The following is a 17,383-nucleotide window of genomic DNA, read 5'->3' as shown; positions in this document are numbered from 1 at the left end:
GATTGCACTTTCGCCCATCATGATAGTAATGTAGGTGTGTCACACTATTTGTTTTTGTTTTTTAGTAATCGTCATAGATGGTCTATGATGAATCCTTTTGAAAAAACAAACTATTACAACTATGCAAAATGCAAAACCCACTTTTTAAAAGCTGTTTAATTGGAAAACTTATAGAAGTCTGGAAATGTATATGTTAATTAAAGAAATATTTAGATTAAAAAGCAAAGCCCTTGTCGCCACGCAAAGCGCAAAAGTGCAAAACCCCCTGATAATCCCCCCTCGCCTTTACCGCCCGCGCTGTCCCCAATGGCGATTCCGGAGGAGCTGCGCCGCTACTGGCTGCCGATCCTCCTCGCCGCCGCCGGCTTCCTCTTCCAGCTCCTCGTCCTGCCCAAATCCTTTCCGCCCTCCCACTACGACGGTCAGAGCCCCCCTCCCCCGCTCCCTCCCCCCTGCATCGCGCTCTCGCACGCGTTCTGAGATTTGTTGGATTGATTGGTTGGTTTGGTCGCAGCGCTCGGAATCCAGAGGTTTGCGCCGGTGGAGAAGGTGGTCGAGGCCTACGAGGTGCTCTCCAAGGAGTGGTGAGCGCGATTGATCCAACTTCACTGATAATTTCTCACTTCCAACTCTGTTGTGTGCTTTGTTGGATGGAGTCTGACTGTAGTCGCAAGTGCAGTCCATGAGTTCTGGTTCGGGCAGTGGACTTGTTATCTGGTCTTGATGGGGCCGGGCATCTGTTTGGAGCTTAACAATTTGGTAGCGTTGGTGTAATTTTTTGATGTTTCCTGTGACAAATCTGACAGTTCTATTAGTAGCAAACACAGTCTAGTTTATCTGTTGTGTGTATTGATGGTGCTGACTGTCGGTGCTTGACTATGCTTTTAATTCCCTGCTCCGTTCTGTTACTAAGATATTGTTTTTTTTAGGAGTGATGCTGGTTACCCATTACTAGCTGCAAAGCTTTGCCTGTAGGGTAGAGTGTGTATTGGCATCGAGCTCGTGATATGGAATATCAACTTTTAGGTCACAGTTTGGAGTTTAGTATAGGTGAAATATAACTCTGATGAGGCCCTGCACATGATTCCATACTTGAAATTGGATTTTCTTTTTTGTTGGTTACCATTATGCTTCTTGCCTTTTGCCATGTTTTGTTTTCGTATTTTTAATTCATTATTTACAACAAATGAATGATCCTTTTCATGATGCCAACTTTAGGCTTGCTGAAACAAATGACCGGTCAACTGTTGATATTATAAAGGTGAGAGTCAGAATCCTTAATTACTAGCCTTTGTAATTTCCATGTGCAATACGAAAATATTTCATACAAAGTTTCATGTGTTGTATGCATGGGGGCTGAATTAGCTTTCCACAGTGCACCGAAGCACCTTAAACTGCAATTCCACTATTTGCTTTTCTGTGTACATTACTTCCACTTTATTACGTTTGCTTCAGTAACATGTACATTACTTATTTGGTCCCTGTAGTTTCTATTTAAAGTTCCAACTAATGGAATTGCATAAACAACTTTATAGTTCTGTGGTGTTTCATACAGATCCGTTATGCGTATGAGCTGTTGACAAATCCAGTTTGGAAGCGGGACTATGATCTTTTTGGTCTGGATCATCATACGGTGATCTCCCTCCTCCCCTCCCTCTATGCGTGCGTCTCTGCGGGAAGGCTTTTTCTTTTCTTCCTTTCTGATCTAACCCTTAGTTTGCAATTTTCATCATGGTAGGATATCTTCGAGAGAGTCAAAGAACAATATCAAAAAGAACACTTCCTGAAAATAGATCTACCTTTGTTAAAAGATTCTTTAATTCGTAAGTTCTAGCCATCTAATTCTGATAAGAAATGATGTTTTCCTTTTGATGTCTTGGACATAACACCATTTCCGTTCCATAGATTCAACCAGTCATGCCTTCAATGTAATCACACGTGACTCATTGATGTCTGCTATTGCTGAAGATTACCCGTTGCTCATACAGGTAAGTTAGAAGGCCGTAACTTCATCAATTTAACTTTCCAGTGCTGTATTTACGTTATATTTGCATGATTCTTGAGAACATCTTTTTGTTGGAAGTTGGCAAAAAAGAAATCCTGACTACCAGCTGTATTTTTTTCCCTACTGTGCAGGTTTATTCAAAGGGGAGTCCTCGCTGCGCTCAATTTTTTGAGTACTGGAAGCAAATTGGTCTGTTTATCATGTTGCCTCACTTGCCATTTTTTGCATTGCACTCTTTAACAACATATTTGTACACTGCATGAAAAGATCAGTATGGTCAAAGTATTAGCTGTGGAGAAACAGAGCTGCATTGGTTTTTTCTGTTTCCAATCCCTCTTATAGCATTTGGTAATATTTAAGGATGATGGGTAAAAATGGAGGTGTAAAAATTGGGATCTATAGCATTGTTCATGGAAGTATTTTTGCTGAAATGAGCGTTTGCTACTTTCTAGCATTGCATTTTAAACTGAAGTTGTAACCATTATCTTTGAGCGGCAATTTTGTGGATCTGTTGGCAGCTGAGTTGATGGCATTTTCCATTCTCCCAAATATTATGCTATTGTTGACAACTCAACATAACTACAGCTTCTGTCTCATAATGCAAAAAATTGAAGTTTATATAGAGAACTCTCTTGTGGATTAAATATACCTCACTTTCCATTCTTGTCTCTGACAAAATATTTGTTTCATGATCTAGACACTCGACTGGATGGCGTGGCCAACACTGCTATGGTAGAACTTGGTGATGTGCAACTGGCGGGGTATTTTGCAGAAAAAAGGTTCTCTCAACAGCCATTTTTCCGCAATGGTATGTCAAGATAACATGCCATTTACAGTTAAAAAAAAAGATAGCATGCCATTTTCAATCATAAGATGAAAATAAGTAAGCACTTTAGCTATTATCAGTGCAAGTGCAGCACATGGAAATGTTTATTTTAGGTGTTCTTAGTTCTGGATTTTTGTCAGAATGAGTAGGTTCATAGTTGGTAAAGTGGTCTTGTGCGAATTTAATATGACAAACTTGATTTGCTATTGGGAATAATGTGTAAGCCAAAGAGTATTCAAGACAACTGGTAGGTTCATCATTTCGTGCCAAGGATGGAGGGATCTTTTTTCTACTGAATGAACAACAACAACAACAACAACAACAACAACAAAGCCTTTAGTCCCAAACAAGTTGGGGTAGGCTAGAGGTGAAACCCATAAGATCTCGCGACCAACTCATGGCTCTGGCACATGGATAGCAAGCTTCCACGCACCCCTGTCCATAGCTAGTCCTTTGGTGATACTCAACAAAAATACTTCCTATAATTTTGCCCAGATATTAATATTTAGTAGCTGGAATTTTGAACATTACATGTCCTTTGTATTATATTTTAGAAGAAAAAAAGACTTTGTCCTGTTTAATGTTCTTTACAACTCCTATATATATTGTCCCATGCAGGTATACCAGCTCTTGTTGCATATCCTGCTAACTGCAGAAGTCCATCCTGTTATATGAGGTAACTGTTCTAATCAGATGCCAGAGTATTAATTAGAGAAATAATAAGAGTGTGACTCTTCTATTCCTGTTAATTGTTTACGACATGTCTATTTCAATCAATTCCAAAGATATGACCTCAATATAACCATTTCCTGTACCCAGGTACCCAGGTGAGCTAACTGTGGATTCTGTTGTCAACTGGGTGGCATCATCAATTGTTGGTTTACCTCGGATCTTGTACTATTCAAAGGAGACACTGGTAAGGTTTATGACTGTCTCTTTTTTTGGTTTCTTTTGTTCGTATTTATGCGGATGTTCTCAGGAATCATATGAAATCACAGTAATCAGTAGTACAGCATGCAAACAGTTTGTGTTAGCTAATGGAGTACAGACCTAATGAATGTTATATACTCCCTCCGTCCCATATTAAGTGTCGCTCAAACGGATGTATCTAGCACTGAAATACGTCTAGATACATTTGTTTCAGCGACACTTAATATGGGACGGATCAAGTATGAAATTGCCTTCTTGGCTCCTGAGATAGGTTTGTCATTATGCTAGTTAACTGAATGTTCTCGACGCTTACATCTAGGTACTAGTTTGGAGCTGAGGTTGTATGACCTCCTAGTTAGTGGAATTCAGGACTCCGTTCCGTCTTCACTTGTTTATCTGCAACAGCAAGTCCTAGTCTTATGGCATCATTAATTTATTATGTTGCATTATCCTAACCTATGGCGCCACAAGTACAATAGCCAATGAGTACACTCCTGTATGCATGATTCCTGTTGTTCATATTTTGCTGCGCTGTCTGTTTTTATTCTAGAATTGCACTTTAGTTAGATAGATTTTTACCTGCGCCTCTAATGCAGAGCCTATATCATTTCAGGGACCCCAGTTCATTGGGAAGAGTAGCCATCATAAGGTACAATAGATTTGCCGCTTTTGTTTTCATATACATATGCCCGTGCATCTGTGCTATCTGCCTTACTTATTACTTGCACCCTTTTCAATATGCACGTGGAGCACATGCATACAATCATAAGTCCATAGCTATAATCTAGTCATGCCATCTTTTGTGTGTGCGGCATAGGTCAAGGCTATCTTTTTCTCAAGCACTGGGGAGCGTGCGGCTCCATTCCTTCGCCAAGCTGCCCAAGAGTATTCGAGCTATGCATCTTTTGCATTTGTCCTATGGAAAGAAGAGGAATCCCAGATCTGGTGGAATTCGTACGTTCTTTACTTCTTTATGTACAATATGTTGTTCTTTCTTATTTGTGCCTGCATTGGTATTCATATAATGGTATAATTGTTTGTACTGAATGCATGTTTTGATAAGTAAATTTGGAATTTCTTCAGTTGATACAAGCTGTTCGAATATTTTTAAGCATTGTGAAACCTCATCCATATCTAGCTAACTATGCAAACTGCAGTTTTGTGTTTCAGTAAATTAATTATGGTAGCTATATGGCTACTAGCCAATATTTGTTTGGTCTGGAAGAAGGAATATGATATATTAGCCAAGAAATTGGCTTGATTAACTAGGGCACATGCACGAACTTGGTCATGCATGAAATTGGCTTGATTAACTAGGCCAAGAAATTGGTTGTGCATGGGTTACATTGAAGTCGACCAGGTGAAGAGCTAAGCCACGGACATTGCGTTTTTGAGCAATTTCACTGTTTTTCTGAAGATAGTTAGGGCAGTCTGAACACTGCATGCTGAAATCGCAGATAGCAGCTTTCTAACAGTAAAAAATGTGATTTCCAGAAAATTTGTGAAGCAAAACACATCTTTTGCTAAGTACGGCAAACCATATTTCCATGTGGAATCGGCTACGCCTATTAGTACTTTGGTGTTTCATTTAAGAAATCATGTTTATCAGTACTTTCTTGTCTCTGCTCAAGCAGATTAGGAGTGGAATCGGCTCCTGCACTTGTTTTCTTGAAGGGGCCAGGTGCCAAGCCTGTTGTATACCATGGCAAGCTTCTATCCTATCCTTTTGATTTTATGCAGTGAAGTCGGACCAAACTGATTATTTACCTCCAATTCAGGAACTTTTAGTAAGTCCGAGTTCACAGAGATAATGGAGGAGCATAAGCACCAAGGTATTATTAAAATTTGTCTGCGAATCAGCAGTATACCGGATTGCCATTTTTACTAAGAGAACCTGTGTGCTTTTTCAGTAATACTCATTTCATTCTTTTCTTGATTAGAACTCCAGCAGCTAAGAAGTGACACATCTTTGGATCTTGGTTGTGATGCTAGAGGTCATTCACGCGCTGGGAAAGAAATAATGATATGGTATTGTGTAATAGCTGCAGGTCGCCCTGGTGTAGAATTAAGTAAAAAGAGACAAGTAAGTTTCTATAAGATGGGTGCAATAACAAGTTGGTGGAGTTATCCCTCCTGAACCAACTTGATCATTCGTTAGAAGTTTGCCAACTTATATTGCTTTTGGAACTTGAAACTTCTTCAGATTTTGAGGAAGGCCCAGGACCAACTACTCAGTGCTGCTGGTGAAAGTGCTACTGGGAATTTGGAAAATTTAGTAGAGGTAGCAAGTGCTGCAGCTGCCTTAAAAGATGACAGGCTGACCTTTGTTTGGTTGGATGGAGAATTACAGAAGGTAGACTGCTTCACAAATTTCATTTTCATTTTTAATATACATTTTTTAAGCTTGTGGTGCTGGACTTGCCGTTTGGTGATATGCCCTAGAAGGCCACATATTCTGTTTTTATTTGTTTATCAAGTTTTGAGATGCTAACCACATATGCCACCTGGTCACATGTTCTTTCTTTAGCTACCACTTCCTCTTTGTTTTCACAGTTATGGTTTACCTTATTGGTCCAAAATAATCTGTATTGGCAATAACTCTCTTGTTTTTTCGTCTGAAATGTTCTATTCACATAAAATGATTAATAGTGTTTTTTCTGTTAGTTTTCCATATCTCAAAAATAGGGCAACATGATTTGTTATTTAGAATTTGCGGGAGATGCGTTGAAATTTTAAGGGTAGCCAATGGTCACTTGAGTGTAAGGAAATCTCAAAGGATACACTAGCTATTGCCTACTAGTACTAGATATGACTTTTGCTCTGCTTTCCTGAATTAGTTGAGATATGGGCATATTTATCTGCTTCAGTTCAGATAAATATGTGTTTCATGGGTTCTCTCACCACCTCATATCCAGGTTCCAGGTCCATGGCATTACATTAGACTACAACATGACCAGCTTACGGATAAGAATCGTAGCCTCTAGTATGTAGAACAGTGCTTGATCTGATTGAAGAGGGCCTCTCGAGTAATATGATTTTGTAGCGCATGCCTCATTAAAACCCTGAAATGTGCCCTCACTGTATATGCAAAGTTTATCCATGTTTTGGTTCTTTTATCATATGCAACATACCCTCCTATGTTAGTGATTAATCTCTGTTAGAAATTAAGCGATCCTTTCATGTGCTTATTAGCTACAAATCCTGAAAGGAGCATTTTCCGCCTTAGTGGAATAATGTCCATTTAACTGTATATTCTCGAAATTCTACAATGGTTGGTGATGTTCTGCAATGAAATGATGATGTATATCACTGGAATCAGAGTATTTGGAAATTTTTAGGCCCTAGCTTCAGCAAATGGCTGAGTCATGACATCCTCAATTCTGAACAATCAAACAAGCTTGTAAATTTGAATAACAGTACCCTTTTTACAGAAAATTTGTGCCTTCTACCTTGCCACTGATTACCATGGAGCCTGTGGTCCTAGAGGTTTTGAAGATGACAATGATAAGCCTGAAGTATTCATTGTCCGTTTCCAAAGAAATGCAACATACGAGGCATTGAAAGCCGACAAAAAGAATAATCTTATAGAGACTCTCCAAGGACAGGACACTCCTGATGCCTCCCAGCTAGTGGCTAGGTATAATGGCCCGGATGAAATTCTGGAGGTGCGTAATTCACTGGTTTATTATTTTACATATATGGTCAAGTCATGCAGCTTAAAATCCATTTTTAATTGCTTATTTTGGCAGATAAACAAGTGGGTCTCTCAGATTATCAAAGATGGAGACACTAGAGAAATTCCTTACTTTGTAAGTCTCTTAAAGCATGTTCCCTTTTGAACTTTCTCTAGCATGTCTTCTGAAGTTAAGCACAACTTTCTGAAGACATAACATAACCCCTTAAATAGAAAAACCCTAATATGGAACAAAATTAAATGTGGACTTGGCACCAGGAATACCGAAGATGCCTTAACTCACTTGGCGCAGGAGACATGAACTGTTAGATTGGGGTGCAAACTTTGATGCACTAGCTAAGTGTCCCATGTGTTGCTATGGATGTCTCTTCCCCACCCTTACTACAGTATTTCTTCTGCTCCTTCTCTTTCCATCGACCATTGTGCACCCTCCCATATATGTTTCTCCCCCGCACGTCTCCTCCACCCTCACCGTGCAAGAGTACAAGGTGTAATCTTCCTCCTCCATTCATGACTTTTGGTTTTGTCAGTGCATGTCTCAGTATGGTGTACATGTGCTTTTCCAACAGCGTCAAACAATGACTACCTACCACTGCCCCTTTCGACTATAGCACACCCTTTCAGATAACTTCCTCCTTGCAATTGGACATCGTGTGATGTTTCTTCTCTCCTCCATTTATGCCCATGTTGTTGCATCGTCTTCCACTCCACCACAAGTCTTCTCTAACTATGCATGTCTCAATATTCATACCAAGTAATTCACAGGCATTTTTAGAAACATCTAATGTTACTTCTTGTTGAATTGCGGTCAGGAACATGAATTTACATAAATGATTATTCCCAACTTACATAACCAAATCACATTAAACCAACGGAGAAGGATCCAGAAATCTTGCATTATTAAACACATTGTGTACGCAGCTCCGGCAGCCTCCTTGTGATGTGATGTGTGATGATCACTAGCAGCCACTGTTCCATAGCCTTACAACACCATCTTTTGGAGCCATGCTTGGTACAGATACCACTGTTTGATAACGCATGCAGGAGTGAGTACCGCGGGCGTTGAACCCACACCTTGCCGCAACCCACAACCATGCCCTGACTCCACTGATAGAGACCGTGCTCATCAGTTATCCTGGAACCTAAGGGTGATATTGGGTACTGCAGTAGTGTCAGTTGTCCTGACTCCTGAGGCCTCTCAATTTCAGCTGACGTGAGCCTACAGGCTGTGAGGTTGAAACAGTGAAGATAAACTCTTCCAAGCCTGGATGGATTGCTGAATCATCCGAAGGCTAATCCGAGAAAACCAAACTTGCTCTTTATTTAGTTGGCAACAATAGTAAAATTCTGCAATAAACACCAATGGTAAATGTATAAGTGATTGTTGGTTGAGCACCAGTCACATTGTTAAACATATTTTTTTTATTAAACTATTAGATGATAATGTTTTCAGAGAAATTATTTTGTCTGAATTGCAATATTTGTCGAACAATTATTCATCCATTATGCTGTCCTTTTTCTGTATCTAGACTTCAAAGGTACCAGATCTTGTACCCGAAGAAACAAATAAGGAATGGTTAAGCGGTACCAAAGGTATCCGCTCGGCAGGGAAAAGTTTAAAAGAGAGGGTTCAGAACAGTGGCTTCAGTTTCAGAGATTACTTAACTGACCCAAGGATTGGTCCAGCTTTGCTGATGCTTGCATGCATTTCATGGGGAACAATATGGTTCAAGAGTATCCAATCAGCTCAGAAGACTCCAAAGGTAAGTACTTGTTTGATTTACCAAGTCAAATAATATCCACTTGCATTCTTTACTGATCCAAACAAGCATTCGCTCTGCTCAGCTTTCACATTTGTTGCTCAAGCTGATTACAGCTAAACGACAATATAGTATTGCATGAACCATTCATGAGCAATAATCGTAAACTACAATATCATTTTCCCTGACATTAGCATGAACCATTCACGAGCAATAGTCGTAAACTGCAATATCATTTTCCCTGACTTGTAGCATGGAAGGAAATACGGAGGCCAGCTATACAATCACCCACAGCGCTTAGTGTCATGGTTTGCTGTTCAATTCTTCTAATAAAACATCAACACAATGGCGCTTGATGTTAAGCTTTGACTCAGAGTTAACTGTGTATTATATATAGTTCAGAAAGTGTTTACGCTCGTTTTGCAAAGTTTGGGCTGAATTCTGACCGTATATTATGTCTTTCAGGACGAAGCTCCTAAAGACAAGACCAACAAACGTCGCCGTCCGAAGCTTAGCACGACACTCTTTGGTCAACCTGAATCCAGCGCGGATCCTGAACCCAGAGATGCTCGTCAGTGGGAGATAGAGGACTCAGATTCAGACTGACGAATCGTAACCCGACATTGAGGTTAAACTCGGCTAAATATCTTAGTTGAGCGATGGGGCTAAATTAGCTTAGTGCCTGACAAAGCATAGCCAGTCTGAAAAATGCTGGATCATACTCCCTCCGTTCCAAAATAATTGTCTTTCTAGCCATCTCAAATGGACTACAACATACGGATGTATGTAGACATGTTTTAAAGTGTAGATTCACTCATTTTGCTCCGTATGTAGTCACTTGTTGAAATCTCTAGAAAGACAATTATTTCGGAACGGAGGGAGTATATCTGATCTTTATTGCTGTATATTTTTGGCATGGATCTATCCATCTGCTTGGAAGCAGGCATAGGCCTCTCAGATTCTCAAGGAATGTATTGTTAGAGTTCTTCATTTTTTGTTCGGCGGTTATGAAGTTGGGGGTGGAAGAGGTGAATGGACGACCAACAACACCTCACTACCCCCACAAACTCCAGACATGTATAGTAAGGATGAGTTACATCACAAGCCTGTGTTGGAAACACTGTATTATATATATATTGAATAAATAGGATTCCCCGTTTAGGTTCCACTTGAAAAAGCGAGATTTTGCATAAGTTTCATTAGAAACTACTCTCCCATTTCACAATATATAGCATGTTAAAAAAAAGTGATGCCTAACTTCTCAACCGGTATATAGAAAAGATTACTGAGATTCGTCAGATCAGTACAACCACATTTGTCATATAAATCATGATTATATAATTTCTGTTTTCAGCTACCATATATTTATATGAAATAAAACCTTTATAAAATTGCATCTCAAAGGCTGTTATAAAACCTTTATATAATGTCAATGAAGTCTTGGTGTGGCCTTATCTTTGATGGCTTCAAGCCGATAATGTCAATGAAGCCGATATTGGACGACTATATTTGGACACCGGAAAGGTTCCGGGTGAGATTGGGACAATACCGGAGCTTCGGGAGGTTATCGGAACCCCCTGGGAGGTATATGGGCCTTATTGGGCCTTAGTGGAAAGGAGGGAAAAGGAGCAAAGGAGGGCCCACCCCCAAGCCCAATACGAATTGGGAGGGGGGCGACCCCCCCTTCCCTTCTTCCCTCCCTCCTCTTCCTTCCCTCTCCCTCTCCTAATAGGAAAAGGGGGAGTCCTACTCCCGGTGGGGGTTGGACTCCCCCCTAGGGCGCGCCACCCCCCTTGGTCGGCCCCCTCCTCCACTCCTTTATATACGGGGGAGGGGGCACCCCATAGACACAACAATTGATCTCTTGATCTCTTAGCCGTGTGCGGTGCCCCCCTCCACCATAGTCCTCCTCGATAATATTATAGTGGTGCTTAGGCGAAGCCCTGCGACGGTAGAACATCAAGACCGTCACCACGCCGTCGTGCTGACGGAACTCTCCCTCGACACTCGGCTGGATCAGAGTTCGAGGGACGTCATCGAGCTGAACGTGTGCTAGAACTCGGAGGTCGGACCGTGAAGACGTACGACTACATCAACCGCGTTGTTCTAACGCTTCCGCCTTCGGTCTACGAGGGTACGTGGACTCACTCTCCCCTCTCGTTGCTATGCATCACCATGATCTTGCGTGTGCGTAAGAATTTTTTTTGAAATTACTACGTTCCCCAACAGTGGCATCCGAGCCTGATTTTATGCGTAGATGTTATATGCACGAGTAGAACACAAGTGAGTTGTGGGCGATACAAGTCATACTGCTTACCAGCATGTCATACTTTGGTTCAGCGGTATTGTTGGATGAAGCGGCCCGGACGGACATTACGCGTACGCTTACGCGAGACTGGTTTTACCGCCGTGCTTTGCACACATGTGACTAGCGGGTGTCTGTTTCTCCAACTTTAGTTGAACCGAGTGTGGCTACGCCCGGTCCTTGCGAAGGTTTAAACATCACTAACTTGACGAACTATCGTTGTGGTTTTGATGCGTAGGTAAGAACGGTTGAGGGAGTCCTGGACTAGGGGGTGTCCGGACAGCCGGACTATCATCGTCCGCCGGACTCCAAGACTACGAAGATACAAGATTGAAGACTCCGTCCCGTGTCCGGATGGGACTTTCCTTGGCGTGGAAGGCAAGCTTGGCGATACGGATATGTAGATCTCCTACCATTGTAACCGACTCTGTGTAACCCTAGCCTTCTCCGGTGTCTATATAAACCGGAGGGCTTTAGTCCATAGGACACAACATACATTACAACAATCATACCATAGGCTAGCTTTAGGGTTTAGCCTCCTTGATCTCGTGGTAGATCCACTCTTGTACTACCCATATCATCAATATTAATCAAGCAGGACGTAGGGTTTTACCTCCATCGAGAGGGCCCGAACCTGGGTAAAACATCGTGTCCCTTGTCTCTTGTTACCATCCGCCTAGACGCACAGTTCGGGACCCCCTACCCGAGATCCGCCGGTTTTGACACCGACATTGGTGCTTTCATTGAGAGTTCCTCTGTGTCGTCACCAATAGGAAGGATGCCTCCACCCGTCTTCAAAGATGGTATTTTCGCCAAAGGGGCCTTGGCCGCCGGCCAAACTATCCGGCTAGGCGGTTTTCTTATGACCGCATGTCCGGCCACGGCTTTGACAATGACTTCCCAAGTCATCGAAAGCAATCTCCGCGTCAGCTCGGAATTCGCCGAGCGGCTGGATCCAGTAGAGCTCTCGTCTGTCAACGAGCTCTTGGATCGCATCGCCGCCCTGGGAGTCGCTACAGACTACAATCAGATTGGGCTTAAAACCGATCTGAGAGAGATTAACTCTCCCCAGGCCACCCACCGCGTCGCAGTGGTTGAGGAGCAATGCGGCGACTTGTCGCCTATATTGAAAACTAGTCACGTCCGGATTCTCGAACCCTCCATGCCGGATTTCCGCGGAGGGACGGACTTCGATCGAGCATTGAACTTAAAATCATGCATCGTTCCGGACCCGCTGGATCATGTCCAGCAATCCAAGCTTCCGAATTCGGAAACTCCTCGGCCTTTAAGCCTCAAGATGGGTAGGGATCCGGATTTTATTCCACCCACCCGCCCAGACATATGCGATCTATCTCTAATACGGCAAGAGCCCGCCGAAACAGTGCATCACTACTGGGCCAGATTCCTCCTGGTTATGGACAGGATAAAGGACTGCCGAGAGGAGAACACAATCTCAATCTTTTGCAATAATTGCACGGACAAGGGAATATTGAACGCCATCGGTCGTCGTAAAATTATATGCTTCACTGATCTGGCGTCCATAGTACGAAAGTACTGTGCGATGGAGAGTTTCCGGAAAACCGAAAACCAGTTTTGGGACAATCCGGCCCCGAATACAACCCCAGTCCACAACAAAAGGGTGCATCACACTCAGGCCCCAGATACAAAAACCAAAAAGCACAAACCCCATAAAGGGCACGGAACCGTACTGGAGGGATGGCTCAATGGACCCTGTAAGCTTCATAGTACAGAGGGAGCCGTCCCAACACATAGCCTTCGAGCATGTTGGATACTACGTCAGGTGGCCAAAAGTGGCGAGGAGCTTCTAGCCCCGGAAAACCACTCCAACAATACCGGTACGGTATCAACAGTCTTCGAGACCTTCGCATCAAATAATATGCAAAAACGAACAATCTGCGGCCTCGCCGAAGTCTACCAAGTAGCAACAGCAAATCCATGGAGCGACACAGCCATCACCTTCAACGCCAGCGACGAACCTAAATTCCGAACAGCCCGAGCACCAGCCGCACTGGTGCTTAGTCCCATAGTGGACGGCTTTCGACTTATAAAGGTCCTCATGGATGGCGGCAGCGGACTAAACCTCATCTACGAGGAAACTCTTCAAAAAATGGAAATCGACTGGAGCCGTATTGAGCGAAGCAGCACAACCTTCAGAGGAATAATCCCTAGCCGGGAAGCGTGCTGCACCGGAAAAATCACACTCGATGTGGTGTTCGGCTCGCCGGACAATTACAGATCCGAAGAAGTCACGTTCCAGGTGGCCCCGTTCAACAGCGGATATCACGCTATATTAGGATGAGAGGCATTCACAATTTTTCAAGCCGTACCCCATTACGGGTATATGAAGCTCAAAATGCCTGGGCCCGGCGGAATAATCACTCTCGCTAGTGATCCGGACATAGCGCTCCGCGCCGAAAACAAGACAGCCGCACTAGCCCTGGAGGCACTATCTGAAGCCCTAGCGGCAGAAGAACTCACCGCGCTGCGCTCTACGGTGAACAAGGACGATGTGATACTCGATAAAAGATCCAAGTCCACCTCCTTCAAACCAGCAGATGAAATAATCAAATTCCAGGTCCATCCAACGGACCCAACAAAGACGGCCTCCATTGGGGGGCACAATTGAACCCCGAAGTAGATGCCGCACTGCGCGAATTCCTTCGGGAAAATTGGGACATTTTCGCCTGGCATCCTTCGGATATGCCCGGAATCCCACGCAGGTTGGCAGAACACAGCCTAAACATCCTAAAAGGATTTAAGCCAGTCAAACAGGCTCTTCAGCGATTTTCCGAACCCAAAAGACAGGCAATGGGAGAAGAGCTAGCCAAACTATTGGAAGCCGGATTCATCAGAGATATCAAACATCCGGATTGGCTAGCAAATCTGGTAATGGTACCAAAGAAGGACAAATCCTGGCGCCTATGCATCGATTTTAAAGACCTTAATAAGGCTTGCCCAAAGGACCCCTTCCCCCTCCCCCGCATCGATCAAATTATCGATGCTACCGCAGGACACGATTCATTGTGCTTCCTCGACGCATACTCTGGCTACCATCAAATCAAGATGGCGGAAGCAGACCAAGCCGCAACGGCATTTATCACTCCATACGGACCATTCTGCTTCAACACGATGCCCTTCGGACTTAAAAATGCCGGCGCAACATATCAGCGCATGATTCAAACATGTCTGGCTACCCAGATCGGCAAAACAGTCGAAGCATACGTAGACGACGTAGTCGTCAAAACAAAACACGTCGAAACTCTAGTAGACGATTTGAGGCTCACATTCGACAACCTTAGAGCATATGACATCAAGCTGAATCCGGAAAAATGCGTTTTCGGCGTACCAGCCGGAAAGCTGCTGGGCTTCATTGTATCCGGTAGAGGAATTGAAGCAAACCCGGCAAAAATCCGAGCTCTGTCATAGTTGGATATCCCAAAAGACCTCAAGCAGATACAAAAATTAACAGGATGCGTGGCAGCTTTAAGCCGCTTTATCTCCCGTCTAGGAGAAAAGGCATTGCCTCTCTATCGCCTCCTCAGGCGCACCGAACACTTCGAGTGGACGGATGCTGCCACTGCCGGACTCGAAGAAATAAAGGCCATACTGGCAACAAATCCGGTCCTGGCTGCGCCCAATCTGGGCGAACCAATGTTGTTATACATCGCAGCAACGCATCAAGTTGTAAGCGCGGTACTCGTCGTCGAACGAGAGACAGAAGGGCATAAATTCCCTCTCCAAAAACCAGTGTATTATGTTTCCACTGTGTTAACCCCCTGCAAGTCCCGTTACCCACACTATCAGAAGATAGCGTATGCGGTGTTCATGGCATCCCGAAAGCTCCGACACTACTTTCAAGAGTGTTCGATAACAGTGGCCTCCGAAGTACCACTAAATGACATCATAAATAACCGTGACGCAACGGGCAGGATTGCAAAATGGGCCATTGAGCTCTTACCATTCGATATAACTTACAAACCTCGGCGAGCTATAAAGTCACAAGTTTTGGCTGACTTTGTCGCTGAATGGACCGAGGCCGAACTCCCTAAAGAGTACGGCGCATACTCCAATTGGATTATGCATTTCGACGGCTCTAAAATGTTGGCCGGACTAGGGGCTGGCGTCGTATTGACGTCCCCAACCGGGGACATAGTCCAGTATGTACTTCAAATAATGTACACGGACTCCAACAACGCAGCCGAATACGAGGCCCTGTTACATGGTCTCCGGATGGCAGTCTCCATGGGCATTCAACGCCTACAGGTGCGCGGGGATTCAAACCTTGCAATATCCCAAATAAATGGAGACTTTGACGCCAAGGATCCGAAAATGGCAGCATATCGCAATGTTGTCCTAAAAATATCAGCTCGGTTTGAAGGACTCAAATTCCATCACATAGCCCGAGATAATAACCAAGCGGCCGACGTACTGGCACGCATCGGTGCGAAACGTGATGCTGTCCCTCCAAATATCTTCCTGGAACGGCTCTTCAAGCCATCCGTACTATGGGAAGAGGAGCCCGGAAGTGACAAACCGGAAAAAACCGCGCCAACCGGCGATTCAGCCGATGACATAACACCTTCAGCCCACGACATAATGGCAGTAATCGCCCCGTGGTGTTGGAAATATGCCCTAGAGGCAATAATAAATTGATTATTATTATATTTCCTTGTTCATGATAATCGTTTATTATCCATGCTAGAATTGTATTGATAGGAAACTCAGATACATGTGTGGATACATAGACAACACCATGTCCCTAGTAAGCCTCTAGTTGACTAGCTCGTTAATCAATAGATGGTTACGGTTTCCTGACCATGGACATTGGATGTCGTTGATAACGGGATCACATCATTAGGAGAATGATGTGATGGACAAGACCCAATCCTAAGCCTAGCACAAGATCATGTAGTTCGTATGCTAAAGCTTTTCTAATGTCAAGTATCATTTCCTTAGACCATGAGATTGTGCAACTCCCGGATACCGTAGGAGTGCTTTGGGTGTGCCAAACGTCACAACGTAACTGGGTGGCTATAAAGGTACACTACGGGTATCTCTGAAAGTGTCTGTTGGGTTGGCACGAATCGAGATTGGGATTTTGTCACTCCGTGTAAACGGAGAGGTATCTCTGGGCCCACTCGGTAGGACATCATTATAATGTGCACAATGTGACCAAGGGGTTGATCACGGGATGATGTGTTACGGAATGAGTAAAGAGACTTGCCGGTAACGAGATTGAACAAGGTATCGGTATACCGACGATCGAATCTCGGGCAAGTACCATACCGCTAGACAAAGGGAATTGTATACGGGATTGATTGAGTCCTTGACATCGTGGTTCATCCGATGAGATCATCATGGAACATGTGGGAGCCAACATGGGTATCCAGATCCCGCTGTTGGTTATTGACCGGAGAACATCTCGGTCATGTCTACATGTCTCTCGAACCCGTAGGGTCTACACACTTAAGGTTCGATGACGCTAGGGTTATAAAGGAAGTTTGTATGTGGTTACCGAATGTTGTTCGGAGTCCCGGATGAGATCCCGGACGTCACGAGGAGTTCCGGAATGGTCCGGAGGTAAAGATTTATATATAGGAAGTCCTGTTTCGGCCATCGGGACAAGTTTCGGGGTCATCGGTATTGTACCGGGACCACCGGAAGGGTCCCGGGGGCCCACCGGGTGGGGCCACCTGCCCCGGGGGGGCACATGGGCTGTAGGGGGTGCGCCTTGGCCTACATGGGCCAAGGGCACCAGCCCCTAGAGGCCCATGCGCCAAGATATAGGAAAAAGGGGAGAGTCCTAAAGGGGGAAGGCACCTCCGAGGTGCCTTGGGGAGGA

At 43.9% G+C, this 17,383-nt stretch overlaps 1 protein-coding gene across 1 annotated transcript; it reads left to right on the top strand.

Annotated features, from left to right (window-relative positions):
• Window positions 1-252: 252 nt before the first annotated feature.
• Window positions 253-10,392, top strand: LOC123044100 (uncharacterized). The gene is made up of 20 exons (XM_044466740.1): window positions 253-421; window positions 515-584; window positions 1,219-1,261; window positions 1,556-1,633; window positions 1,739-1,823; window positions 1,906-1,988; window positions 2,137-2,194; window positions 2,703-2,813; window positions 3,450-3,507; window positions 3,651-3,747; window positions 4,375-4,410; window positions 4,579-4,715; window positions 5,396-5,466; window positions 5,540-5,593; window positions 5,702-5,844; window positions 5,965-6,114; window positions 7,193-7,426; window positions 7,511-7,570; window positions 8,985-9,218; window positions 9,681-10,392. Exons 1-20 carry the CDS (start codon window positions 307-309, stop codon window positions 9,819-9,821), a joined length of 2,058 nt encoding a protein of 685 aa, XP_044322675.1. The 5' UTR covers window positions 253-306; the 3' UTR covers window positions 9,822-10,392.
• Window positions 10,393-17,383: the final 6,991 nt, after the last annotated feature.

The sequence above is a fragment of the Triticum aestivum genome, chromosome 2B (assembly GCF_018294505.1).
Source record: "Triticum aestivum cultivar Chinese Spring chromosome 2B, IWGSC CS RefSeq v2.1, whole genome shotgun sequence".
In the NCBI taxonomy this organism is placed as follows: domain Eukaryota; kingdom Viridiplantae; phylum Streptophyta; class Magnoliopsida; order Poales; family Poaceae; genus Triticum; species Triticum aestivum.
The sequence above is the reverse complement of the archived record's forward strand: the minus strand, read 5'-3'. Positions and strand labels throughout refer to the sequence as shown.

What these genes read in the sequence shown, in the direction of transcription:
- LOC123044100 (XM_044466740.1), top strand. Translation starts at nt 307, where the DNA reads ATGGCGATTCCGGAGGAGCTGCGCCGCTACTGGCTGCCGATCCTCCTC. An exon ending in AGTCCATCCTGTTATATGAG is followed by an intron (nt 3,508 to 3,650) that starts GTAACTGTTCTA and finishes TCCTGTACCCAG; the next exon opens with GTACCCAGGTGAGCTAACTG. An exon ending in CAGCTCAGAAGACTCCAAAG is followed by an intron (nt 9,219 to 9,680) that starts GTAAGTACTTGT and finishes TATGTCTTTCAG; the next exon opens with GACGAAGCTCCTAAAGACAA.